Genomic DNA, 12,548 nt, shown 5'->3' with positions numbered 1-12,548 from the left:
TGCATAATTTTTCTGACATTTTTCTACGGCAACATATCTTGTTTGTTAGAAATCGAATTACAATGCTTCTGAATCACACAGAATCTCATGCCAGAATTTCAAGAACATAAGTTTATAATTAGGCCACAACAGAGTGACTGAAAATGCACTTTTACCACTACAAGCACCCTCGAACGACAAGGTATAGAAATGAATGCTGACTACATTACAAGCAATCTCTAAATCCTAATGAATGTGGTATTGATCTGCAAAAAGGTGTTTATCAAGCAGCAAAAGGAAAGTGAGAGACAGTGAGAGCTGTCGGTGCATGAAGAACAAGTTTAAAGACTTTTTTTTCCAGAACACAAAAAAAAAAGGGCTAAAATATAGGGGAAAAACTACCCTTTAACTGGCTAAAGACTCATGACTAGTTCCCTATCCTTTTAAGCAATGAGACACAATAATCTTGAATAAAGATATCTATCCGTTGCCACCCACATTTGCCATCTTTATGACAAATAATCTGCATGTCATCAACGGCAGCACAAGGACAGACAGCAAAAGGGGGGAGAAAAAAGGAAAAATACCAGGTCTCCAAGACACGAGACTGCGTGTTTTTCCATCGAGATTGGACAGATAAAGTGCTCGAGGCTGGTGCAAATTACTTGAGTCCATGAGACAGGCTGCACTTTAAACCCTGGTTTTCGTTTCCCACGAAGGATCAATCTTTCTCAACCCTCTGAATCACTCTCTTTCTCCTGCAGCCAATCTGCACTGTCTTCATTATAGTGGAAGGGACTGGCATATAAATTGTAAATTTATGGCAGATGAAGAGTTTCGTTTGTCCATGGAAAGTTTGTGCCCCTTGGAGATTTAGCACCCAGGACACCACTGGCCTTCTCATCGACAACTTGAGGTGAAGTATGGACCCTCACACACCCACATACGCACACACACACACGACCGCTCACACATACGCAGTGTAACTTGACCCTTTCTGTAGCAGCCATACCACAAGGACAGTAACAAGACACTAAAAGCTGGCAAAACACCTGAGATACACACACACATACAAAGCTGCTATTAAGAGTTTTCTCACAGGTGTGAGTTGGTGTCTTTAGAAAACAGCCTGAAAGCAATGTCCACACACACACACACACACACACACACACACACACACACACACACACACACACACACACACACACACACACACACACTGATAATGCCAGCTCTGTTGACAAACTCTCAGCTCACATAGTGGTACTGAAGCCAAACTCCCATGGCATCTGTGATATCTATAGAGCTGCAGTCCCTGAAGTACAGTCCTCCTTATCTCATATTCTCAAGCAACTGAATCAAGCTGTTCTCAGTCCTGTTACAGAGCAAGTGGACTGAAAAAGACTGACTGTTCTAGGTTGCTTAACAGCTCTTAATCATGAACTAAATACAATATTATGGCTCTAATGAAAACAGGCACCACAGGTCTCCACATCCCTCACAAATGAGGGGCCTGTGTGTGTTGGGGTCTCGCTGTATGTTGATCTTTGTTTGCCTGTGTGGGTGGATGAGTGCGTGTAGGTGCCTGACCTTTGAGAATGACCTCCAGCTCGTCTCGTAAGATGTCGAAGGTGCTGTATCTGGAGCTGGTCTCGGGGATGATGTTCTTTTTCAGCCAGCCTCCACAGGCGTACTGGTAGAAGTTGTCACAAGGGTCCACGCCAGCATCCATGTTCTCAAGGAGACGAGACGCTGCACGGACGGAGATGTAACCAAAGCTCTGAGAACTGGAGGAAACGCTTAAGAAACCATGACACATGGCAGGATGTAGGAGGCTGATGTCAGCCAACACTAATGACCCTTCGTATATGTGTCAGTTTAGTATAAGACAGCAGCCAGTTAGCTTAGGTTAGCATAAACACTGGAAAGAGCGCACAGACTAGCTCACACATAAATTTCCAATAACATTCCCAAAACTTTCCTTAAACATTTCTATTAGGTAACTTTCCCACAGTGTTCTAAGAATGCTGTGCAAATGCTTTTATTCATTTTTAGGCCAGCTGTAGCTCAGGTGTTAGAGCGGTTGTCTACCAGTCAGGAGGCCAGTGGTTCAATTCCTGGCCTCAGCAGTCCACATGAAGAAGTATCCTTGGGCAAGGCGCTGAACCCCAAAACTGCGCCCGATGCTGTGCCATCGGTGTGTGAATTCATATGTACGTCACTTTGGATAAAAGCGTCTGCCAAATGACTAATTGTAATGTAATGTTTTTTTAGGGGTAATTTGGACAATGTTCCCCTGAGGTTCCCTGCTGGTAGCCTTTTTTGTTTTTTGTGACTACTTTTTTCAGTTATTCACATGTTTTCAGAAGGTTTTGTGTTTTTGTGTTATTTATCTTAAAACATTTGCAAAGGTCATTTTTAACAAGCTAATAATACTAATTTCTACCTGTAATGCATGGTTTAATGTGTAGACTGTTTTACAAGTGGACCACCTCATTTACAGTAGAGAACTCTACGGATGTCGTAATTCTTCATTTCAAATTCATGAGGTATGATTGGAGAAAATTCATTAGTGTGACTTGCTTTAAAGTCGCTTCTTATAAAGGTAACTGAATGGATAGATATGAGAGTTGAATTGATCTTTTATCAAACTAATAGCAAGCACAGCTGATATTATGAACCACCTTAAGATTTCAATGCTTGCTGAATGTTTCATGCTCCTCTAGTAGTGTGGAATAACACACTGTACCCCCCAAAACAATTATAGAATAGAAATTTAAGAAATGTAATTAACTCTTCATTGAAATATCAAACAAAAACCTGCGGTAAAAAAGTGTAAAAATATAATGGCAGTAATTGGGTTCAGTTCTGCATCAGAGCTGGAAATGTGTTAACTTTTTTGAGCTGCAATTAAATTACACGAGGCAGCTGAGAGATCCCCTGTGACAAGCCTGTCGGTCAAATCTGACTGAATTGGGACATTGGTTCCACTAAAATGCATTGGAAATGAATTGGCATCTGTTGCTGGAAACTAGACTTAGATTTCTAAATCTAAGAAAAGATGAAGAAAGAGAAACATTAGATGTTGCACTGTCGCAAAGGCCTGTAATTTTACATATGGTAATTAATAATTAAAAATAGCCTGGTCCCAAATAGATATTGCATCCTGTCATACATGTACTCTGAACACAGTTCGCCTGTTTGCTCTGAGGAACATCAGCTCAGGTCACACACTGAGGCAGGGCCTGCGTAAAATCTGGGGCTTATCCATAGACACTGAATGGGGCTTTGACGTCAATGAAGCCATAAAATGTTTGTGTGAGCTTTTGCACCAAAATGACACATATACTTTTGCATTGCTGTCTTCAGGCAAGCACAAGGAAGCACAGTGTCAGTTGTTTGGATGAGCGACTCTTGAGAAAGCTGCAACCAGTAATATCGGAGGCCAAGCGATTGGCCTGTTCCTGAAGGATAGATTTCAAACGGGCACTGCACAACTAAAAGAAAGGTTAGGACACTGGTCTATATCGGTTACGTGCCCATTGGCAGGAATCCTGCAATTAAGGGACTTATAAAGAGACTTTGACATTATCCCAAAAGGTGTGCAATACAATAAAGTCTCAGTTCGTTACTGCAGTCATGTGATCATGGAGCACTTAGAGTTAAATTATAAAAGCTCAAAAACAAAACTCAATATGTTGAAACAGTTTAGTTTTGGACACATGTTGCACACATAAATCCCAATGGATTTACTTAAGCTTTAGATACTTGCTCATACCCATCACTAGTTTCTCAACTTCTCTTTTACAGTTGCTCAGATGTGATCCGAGAACAATAACCCTGTGCAACATGTTTCTGCTGATCAGAGCTGTTTCTGTTTGTTTGATCACTGTTTTGACTTAGAGGGAATATAATCACAGTTGAAGGGGCCATTTTCTCTAACTATGTCTGAAATCCCTCGGCTTCTGCAGCAGTCTCAATTTTCCCATCCTGCCCGCCTCTGTGAAAAATCAAAGCCTTTAAAATGAGACAATAAAGAGCATGCACAAACAAACACACAATGCTTACCTGACTGCGTGCAGTCAGCTGTGGTGCAGATTTCATCTACAGGAAAATGCAAAACAAACCATCACTCACAGGGATTTTTGCAGTCATCACTCATTATGTCAAATGTTCATTCTCTCCTTCCTCTTTCCCTTTTCTTTCATTTCTTTTCATCACTATCGCATCCTTCACACACATACAACCCTAAGGTGCTGAGAAGCGTGCCTTTCTCTTTGTCAGGCATGATTTAGGTGCAAACTGTGACATAAACATATACTGACACAAGCGCGCGCACACACCCACCAGCGAACTGTCACATGGCTTTACACACATTGCATCATGCGTTTTGTGTGAATGCACGTGATGTGCAGACAGGTGAGTGTACTCACAGGTACAAAGATAGAGTCATTAAACCTGATTTTCCTGACACTGCAGTTTACATATTTATCAATCACAGGACTGCACAAGATAGTAATAGCTTATCACACACTCATATGCCAACCCAAGCACTGGCCGATAGCATTTGTTGTACCACATAGCAATAATCTGCTGTCCTTGGACTGACTAGTGATTAACAACTATGCTATCTGCCAACTCTATGCGCCAGTTATCCAAGCAAAGCATAAGTCCTGATATTATTGATTAGATAACCCATATGATACCCATACTATGACATTGATCTGAAGCAGATTTGGTGGGCTTCCTATGGCGAGGAAAGAGGGATGGAGGTGTTCGATTTCACTGCGTCTACTTTAAATGATCCATTTCTCAAAATGTGAATTGATGACATTTACAGCGAGGCATAAGATACACAACGCTTCATAATTTACACGCAAGTCTGAAATAGCACAATGTTTGAGATACACACAGTGTTGTATAAAAATGCCGGAGAACACAAAGGAAGCCCTGAAAGGGACCTTTGCAGACCGCATTCTTCTTTCTGCTTCAGCGGCTGTACTTTTGCACTCTTTAAAGCACGCAGCTCGAGTGTCTTCAGTTCACTGGAACAAAATGCTCTTCCTCAGCAAGCTCCTTCCATGCTTATCATTAACCATGAACTCAACTGGAAGTGATGGTCAGTGCATGTGCCAAATTTAAACAAGGCAAGCTTCAAAAGTTGTGAAAGGTTCAATTAAAACCATGACAAGAAAAACAAAAGACTGTCCTCTATGCTGAGTGGCTCCCAAAAAAATGTTAATTACATGGTGGACTTTCTTGATCACTCTGGTGATTGTCAGAGTCTGACAAAGATCTGAAACAGATGTTTATCTAGGAGCCGCTCAGGTTTTCAGATAATTGTCACTTTTTCTTGTCAGCGTGAGTCCTCTGTCCTTTCTTCAGCACTCACCAGTCTTCTGTGTGGCAAAGAGGATGATGAGGGCAACGATGACGACGAAGAGCAAGGAAACGATAGTAATGAGCCCGATCTCTAGGGAGGTCCAGCGGGGCTTCTTAGCCGACTTCGGGGGGTTGGTCTCTGTCATTCTCAGGTCTCTTCCTTCAGCTGCCGGCTGTATCAACTCACCTGAGGAGAGAGCGAGAGCCACAGGAACGGTTAGTCGACTGCTGGCTGATTAATCAGCAAAAAGCCTGAAAATCGATTGACCGTCATCTATCATGCCTACAACTTCTTAAATATGACAATGTGCTGCTTTTCTCGTGTTTATATCATTGTGCAAATTGATTTGAAATTTGGCCTCGAGGAGTTATGGTGGACATTTCTTTTGCTATTGTCTCACATTATACTAGTCAATTAATGGATTCACTGAAAAATGAATGGGTAGATTAATTGGTAATGGAAATAATCATTAATTGCTGTCCTAAACAGAAGGGAAAAAAGGGATCTACTGTATATAACACCAAGTTACACTTTCTCAAATGTGAGGATTTTGACACTTTGGCAACACACCAGTTTCACTCAAAATATACTAATCTTGACATAAGTAAACGTAATAAGGAAACATTCGATTAAGTCATAAGGCAAAGAAAGAAAATGCAAAAAGTGAAAGGGAGATAACAGACATATGACAGAGATAAGAAAACAAATGAGGAAAAAACAAACAGTAGTTTACAAAAAAAAAAAAAAAACAGTCTGGAGAAAAGAACAATGGAAGGTCTTACCCTCTGGTGGCAGTACACTCCAGACAAAAATAAAAAAATAAAAAAAGAAACTCACACTTCTGAAGAATGGAAAACAAGAGAGACCTTTCCTCCTCTCCTTACTATAAAGTGTTGTTTTCTGCTCAGGGGCCGAGTGGGAACTTTACAAAGTTCATGTAACAAGCAGTTAAGTATATCTCTGAAGGCAATTAATCCTTAATCCGTTACCGACAGCGCAAAAACACACACACATGCAATCACTGCACAAACACACACTCGTCCACAGCCATGCTCTCTCACACACTTTTACAAGCTGGTGTCATGAAGCGCTTGTGCAGATGGGTGGGTCTCTGTGCACGCTGGCCGAGATGAGAGCGCAGCTCGACCAAAGGACAAAGTCTCTTCGCTTCCTTTGAACAAGTAGACAGCCACTGACGCACAACATCACCTCCTGTACACACACACACGCGTGCATCACGCTCGCATATAACCACAGTCCTGCTGAATGTCAAATCCCCTATCATTCTTCTTCATGACTAAACAATGGAGCAATGTACAGTAAACTGGCTCAGTTACAGTCATTATCCAGCCTGGCAGTTGGCCATTACTGTATACACCAACCACAGCTCCCGACAGACTGCTTTTCCAACTCCACAGCAGCACTACAGCATGCATGACAACACTTTAGGTCATGAGATTTACTACAGGGTGGTAATGGATACCTTTCCCTTTGCAGTGTTCGTGTTTGATGGACGTGGTTCAACAGTTATGTGGATAAAGGCATCTGAAGTGAAATGAGTGATCAAAGAGATCAGATTGACAGTAGGATGACATGAGTCAATCAAAATTTCCTGTCAACCTTTCTCTGGCTGCAGGAGGGGGCAGAAACCTAAACTCAACAGAAACAAACTTTTTTTCTTTTTTGGAGAAAAAAAAGCATCACTGTGACAGCAGTCCCACAGCTCTAATAAAACCATGTGTGCATGTCAGCGTTGGAGAGGCTGTACACGTTGCATGCCAAGAAATGAGATGCCTGCGAAATTTATTTAAAAGGAAAAGGGACATAAAGACGGAGTGAAGGAATGTGCAAAAGAGCGGGGGGTGGGGGGAAGCCGTATAAACAAAGCGGGACGCTGAGAGGTAAATCACGTTTAAGTGACTCCTGCTGATGTATGAATCTTAAGTACCGCTTACTGTATGTCGCTCTCATGCATTATCACTCATAGATAATGCTTACTGCTGTGTTACTTTACATGACAGTCTGAATTGCTTCATTGCTTCTGCGTCAATTATGGAACCTGCTGGCATAGTACACACATGACATTGATGCCTTTACGGATGTTTGCTCTCTGAGGGAGGAAGGCCTAACATGTGTGCTATTTGTAAGGTGAGCTGTTGTTCCAGCTCTGATGTTCCTGCTCTTGTCGTAGGACACAGTGACTGTTCTCATACTGTAGCTCTGACGGTTTTCCTGAGTGTGTTTTTGAAGGTCCATGCTGACGTTTCTGCATTTTTAAGATAAAGAGTACCAAAACTCAAAACTCTCTCTCTCTCTTTCTCTTGTTCCGTATGTCTATCATGATATATCTAAAACATAAAAAGTTCCCATGTCTTGTGAGACCTCACAAACCCCTTCAAAATTAAACCCATCATTCACTGAGACACCTGAAAACACCCATGTGTCTGCAGACACACGCACACACACACACACACACACACACACACACACACACACAGAGTCAACATGACACTACTTGTACAAAGTCACTTTCTAACGAATGTGAGCCATGAACATGTCATGTGCCTAATTGAGTTTGAATAAGTACAGGAATGTGGCCTACTTTAACTTAAAATAACACCTTCTCTGGGAGGTGAGTTCAGCACTGGGCCTGTAGTTGCCGTTACCCTACAGTCACTGAAGACTAAAATCACTTAAAAATCATTTTTGAGGGAGGAGACATGGTGCCCAAAGGTGCTGTGATCTAGCTGAAATGAAACCCACCTCTTAAATTGCTTTCCTAATGGTTTTCCTGATAACAGCATGAATGGAATAAAAAAAAAAAATAACTTTTTAAAGGGATATAACAACTTAAAATATCACAAATGCCGTTCAGCTGGCAGACAATGAACCAAAACCACGGAGTAAACTTATTGGAATAATGGATTAAAGTGTTTTCTCGTATGACCAAATACAACTCGGTGTTAAAACTCCAGTGACAAAAATATTCAGCTGCAGCACGCACAGTGATTCGCAGCTGAGCGAGACGCAGTTAGATGCGTGCCAGCTCCTCATCTCCTGTTGCACGGAATTCCAGGGGAGCTGGCATGATCAACTGGTGCACGCTGACCCGTGTCACCAAGCCGGCAAGCGCGCCCGCGCACACGCAAAAATTCTGCACTAGCGCGCGTATACGCACACACACACAGACACAGAGAGAGAGAGAGAGAGAGAGAGACGCACACAGATGGCACCGCGTTATAAGAAGCGCTCCGGCTGCGTGAATGACTTACCAGATGTGTCCGGAAATTTTCGGTCGATGATATATATGGGCATCACATCCACTGATCAAACATCCATCAAATCCACAAAGGGAGCGCGAAGAGCTGATGGATCCGTTACAGACTATCTATTTGCTTCACCCTGGATTTCAACAAGGCACACACCGATCCCGCCTCTCCTCTCCTCCTTCTCCTTCTTCTTCCTTTGGCTTTCTATTCTAGGAGTGCTCATTCACACAAACACACACACACACACACACACTCACGCACAGACCCTTCACTACAACTACCTACTGTACTGTACCACATCTACCCACAGAGGATCGCGGAATTCAAATAAGCCATCAGACTCTTGCGCAGCGCAATTGGTCAAGTGTGTGATCCGCAGGGGGGGATCCCATATTTATACAGCCTATGGCATACAGTGAGGCAGTGAAGCAGCCTTGTGAAGTTCCCAGTCCACTGAGTCGTTGCCTCCTCCGTCAGGGCGGCGTTTAGAAGTGACCCCGTCAGCGGCACTTGCTGTCAGTGTCGCCGAGATGGCTCCAGGGCGCAGGTTCAGGTGAACAGTGTGATGAAGTGATGTGTAGTACTATTCAGTGTACTTACTCATAGGGCTGTCAACAGCTTTTAATCCAATCTAACGCACTTTGTAGTTAGAAAGCGCTTACAGCAAAATCTGTTGTGATTTATTGTTTTAGGGACTGTTAATAGAGAGCTAACACCTTTTTACTCCAGCTATTGCAGACAGTAATTTACATTTAGAATAATAAATGGTTCTCTCTCAGACATTTTCTGAATATTACCAATTCTAATTAGTATAGCTGCACTTAAAAGGTCATGGTGTCTATGGTTCACAAGATAGTGTTAATTTGGGGGTTGGGATCTCCTGAAGGTCCCCGGACCTCTCTTTGGGAACATTTTGTCTCATTCAGACACTAAAAAGTGAGATCAGTGTGTTTGAAATACATAGAGTGCATAAAATGAAAGTATCTACAGGTTCAGCATAACATTTAATCACTATTTGAATGTAACCATAATTGGTAAGGTTACATATCATTGTATAAAATATGAATTCATTAATATAGGTTGCACTTAGTACCTTTAAGCCCAAGTGAAAGAGGAATTTCACAGTATCCTTATTGTAATGGTGCATTTGGGAGTTGTTGTTTTTTTTTTTTTTTCTTTTAGGTTACAAATTATTGTTGTTTTGATATGAATTTGAATAAATGATTTGAATATTAATCAGTCATCTTATTGACAGGACCTGCTTCATAGTCACTCGACTGCCTTTCAAACAGTGCATCTGCAAAAAGTTTCCAATTTAGGACACAGACATCTGCACATGCGATTAAGGACATCACTAGCCTCAGTGTTTGATTCTTTAACAGTAAAACCCTGCTTCCTCCAGGGTTTCATAAGCCTATATACTTTTTACAATATGGTGACATGGCTCACTATCTAGCCCAATAAAAATACCTTTGACTTTGATCCATTTACTCAAGCAGCGTAAATGGATTAAATGCGACCTCGTGCTTATGCCCTCTTTAATGTGTAACACCAAAGTTCATCCAAGGGTCACCCCTGCAAGTGCAATTAACTCTGTAAACACATGTGTGTGTTGGGTCTAAAAGTGAAAATTAGCATTAAAGTGAGAGGAAAGCAAGCGGAGTATGTCACTACAGAGAGTAAATGACCTAATTTTAGTGGAAGCAAAGGGAGTCTGCCAGACGAGGACTTGTCATCATTGTTATCAGTGGCCGATGGTATTGATGCAATCTATGTTAAGCTGCATTGCTGGTGTGTTTTATATATATATCTAGGTACAGAACATTTTACCATATGGTTATGTAGTATGTGAGCAGGTGAAAGAGATATTTTAGATGACGCCCACATATGGTACGACTGGGAAACTACACTTCTACACTATCTTTAATGCTCCCAAACCACATCGTGCCTGTAGGCTTCATCTCTGCACATGCTGTCATGACAGTTCCTTTGTCATTATCTACTCTAAACTTAAAAAATAAATGCTTATGCAAGCCTATTTTTGTGTCACCTCGTCATACCATCCATGTTTCATTGCGTCTGATAATGAACAGCTTGATTCCCCACTGAGGGATTTCCATCTGTGTGTATATCTTTTGAATATCTGTGATGGTGAACTGACAGCAGTTTTCAAAGTAGCTGCCTGTCAGTGCATCTAAAGGATGTTCACATTTGCTGGCAGCACAACCTCTGTGATCATATTTTCCATCATTTTGTTGCTGTGCTTTTCAAATATACCCCCTCGCCCCTTCTCTGTTGGCCATTTGAGCTCTGTTCACTGTCAGTAAACCCAGCATGTTATGGACTCCTGGAGAGTATTGGATTTTAATTGCACTGTGCCCAGGGTGACACAGGTATTAAACAAAAATAGGCGCATGTGTGCAAACACAGACACACTTGCACAGACCCACATGCACTCTGCGTCACTCGTCAGGTGTAGTATCTTGCAGAGAAAGCAGCCAGTGCCAAACAGGATTACACAGACACACACGAGCATCAAGTAGCAACATGCACATTGCTTGTCAATCAAGGCTTGTACATTTAACCAAAACTGAACTAAATGCTTGAAGTAGGTGTGACAAAACTTTTTAGTTAACTGAAATAAAAAACTACACGTTAGAAAGAAATCAAAACTGATGCAATGTTGTGTACTTACTATTGGTCATATGTTTATTGAGACTGGGATGACAACATGACTTTGAGTCAACTGCTTTAACAAAGAGTTGTGTTTGTACTATAATACCTATTCTGAACTTCTTAAATCTTGCCATCCAAAAATACCTGCATATCATAATAACAGAAGTGAAACCAAAATTAATTATTAAAAAAAAAACTAACTGACACAGACCTTCTCTGGAAACTGAACAGAAAGCAAAAATTAAAAATGAAATGGAAATTAAAAATAATAATAATAATAATAATGCGAAATACAAAAATATAATACCTCTGGCGACATTTAGATGCACCGCTGACTTGAAAGATCTGCTTTTAATTGCACCTGAGTGGAATTTATGTTTTAAAAGAACATGTCTGCGCTTACTTTAGATGTGATTCATTGAGTGACAGCCTTGTGGCTTTGCTCAATTAACATCAACTGTTTTCTAGCACTTTCCGGGACATGAATAATATGTTCCAGAGAATTGCAAGGAAGCAAAACACCATGACTAACGATCAGTTCTGCATTTTGTTCACATATGCTTGTGAATCACACAGAACAGCAAGTTTGTCACTAGTTTGCGAAATCGCTCCGTGTTACAGTTAAATTCAACTGATGTACGATTGTTAGGCGTTTGAAGGTTCTTTGGTTCGATCAAGGTCACTCAGACGGGCTGTCCTATCAGCATCCCCCTTCACGAACTGTCAGGGGAGTGACTGTCCTATCAGCAACAGACAGGCTGTCCAGTTATCCTCATAGTCCGCTGTCAGCAAACATGAACACACACACACACACACACACACACACACACACACACACACACAATGTGACACTAAAGTACAGAAGCACACAAACACACCCACGCAGGCAAGGAGTCAGAAATACTGCACACACATTAATAACCTTAGTGCTGTCACTCAGAGAGAGGGACTTTCAGACTGAGGTTTGTGGCGGTCATGAGGCAGCAAGAAGAGGAACAGAGAAGATGGACAGAGAGATAAGAAGAGGAAAACGGTTAAAAGTGCCAACTTAGCCCATATTTCCAGGCTGACACAGACAGCTCGGGAGTTTTTCTGTTTGCTTTTGTTATCTATGATGAACTGGATGGGGGGAAAATAAGGTTTTGAATGTGTCCAAACGTTGAACTTTTGCTGTTCTTCACAGCTTCATGTTGCCGGTATTAGCGCTCTTTTGCAGTCACTTCAGTGATTTATGTGACTCA

General features: G+C 41.6%; 1 protein-coding gene across 2 annotated transcripts in view; it reads right to left on the bottom strand.

The window, feature by feature from the left end:
- LOC139336857 (neprilysin-like) overlaps positions 1–8,893 on the bottom strand; it is a 29,944-nt gene extending 21,051 nt beyond the window's left edge. Inside the window, exons 1-4 of one of the 2 annotated variants that reach the window (XM_070971140.1) lie at positions 8,635–8,893; positions 5,372–5,548; positions 4,048–4,083; positions 1,570–1,731 (exon numbers count right to left, since the gene is read on the bottom strand). In XM_070971140.1, coding sequence (XP_070827241.1) covers positions 1,570–1,731; positions 4,048–4,083; positions 5,372–5,548; positions 8,635–8,677 — 418 coding nt within the window. In that variant the 5' untranslated portion in view covers positions 8,678–8,893. Of the gene's footprint in view, positions 1–1,569; positions 1,732–4,047; positions 4,084–5,371; positions 5,549–6,144; positions 6,168–8,634 lie in introns of those variants that run through there. The other variant, XM_070971141.1, reaches the window with a different exon arrangement.
- Between the last annotated feature and the right edge of the window lie 3,655 nt (positions 8,894–12,548).

Source organism: Chaetodon trifascialis, chromosome 9 (genome assembly GCF_039877785.1).
Source record: "Chaetodon trifascialis isolate fChaTrf1 chromosome 9, fChaTrf1.hap1, whole genome shotgun sequence".
Lineage (NCBI taxonomy): Eukaryota > Metazoa > Chordata > Actinopteri > Chaetodontiformes > Chaetodontidae > Chaetodon > Chaetodon trifascialis.
Note: the sequence above shows the minus strand (reverse complement) of the source record. Positions and strands in the feature narration are given on the sequence as shown.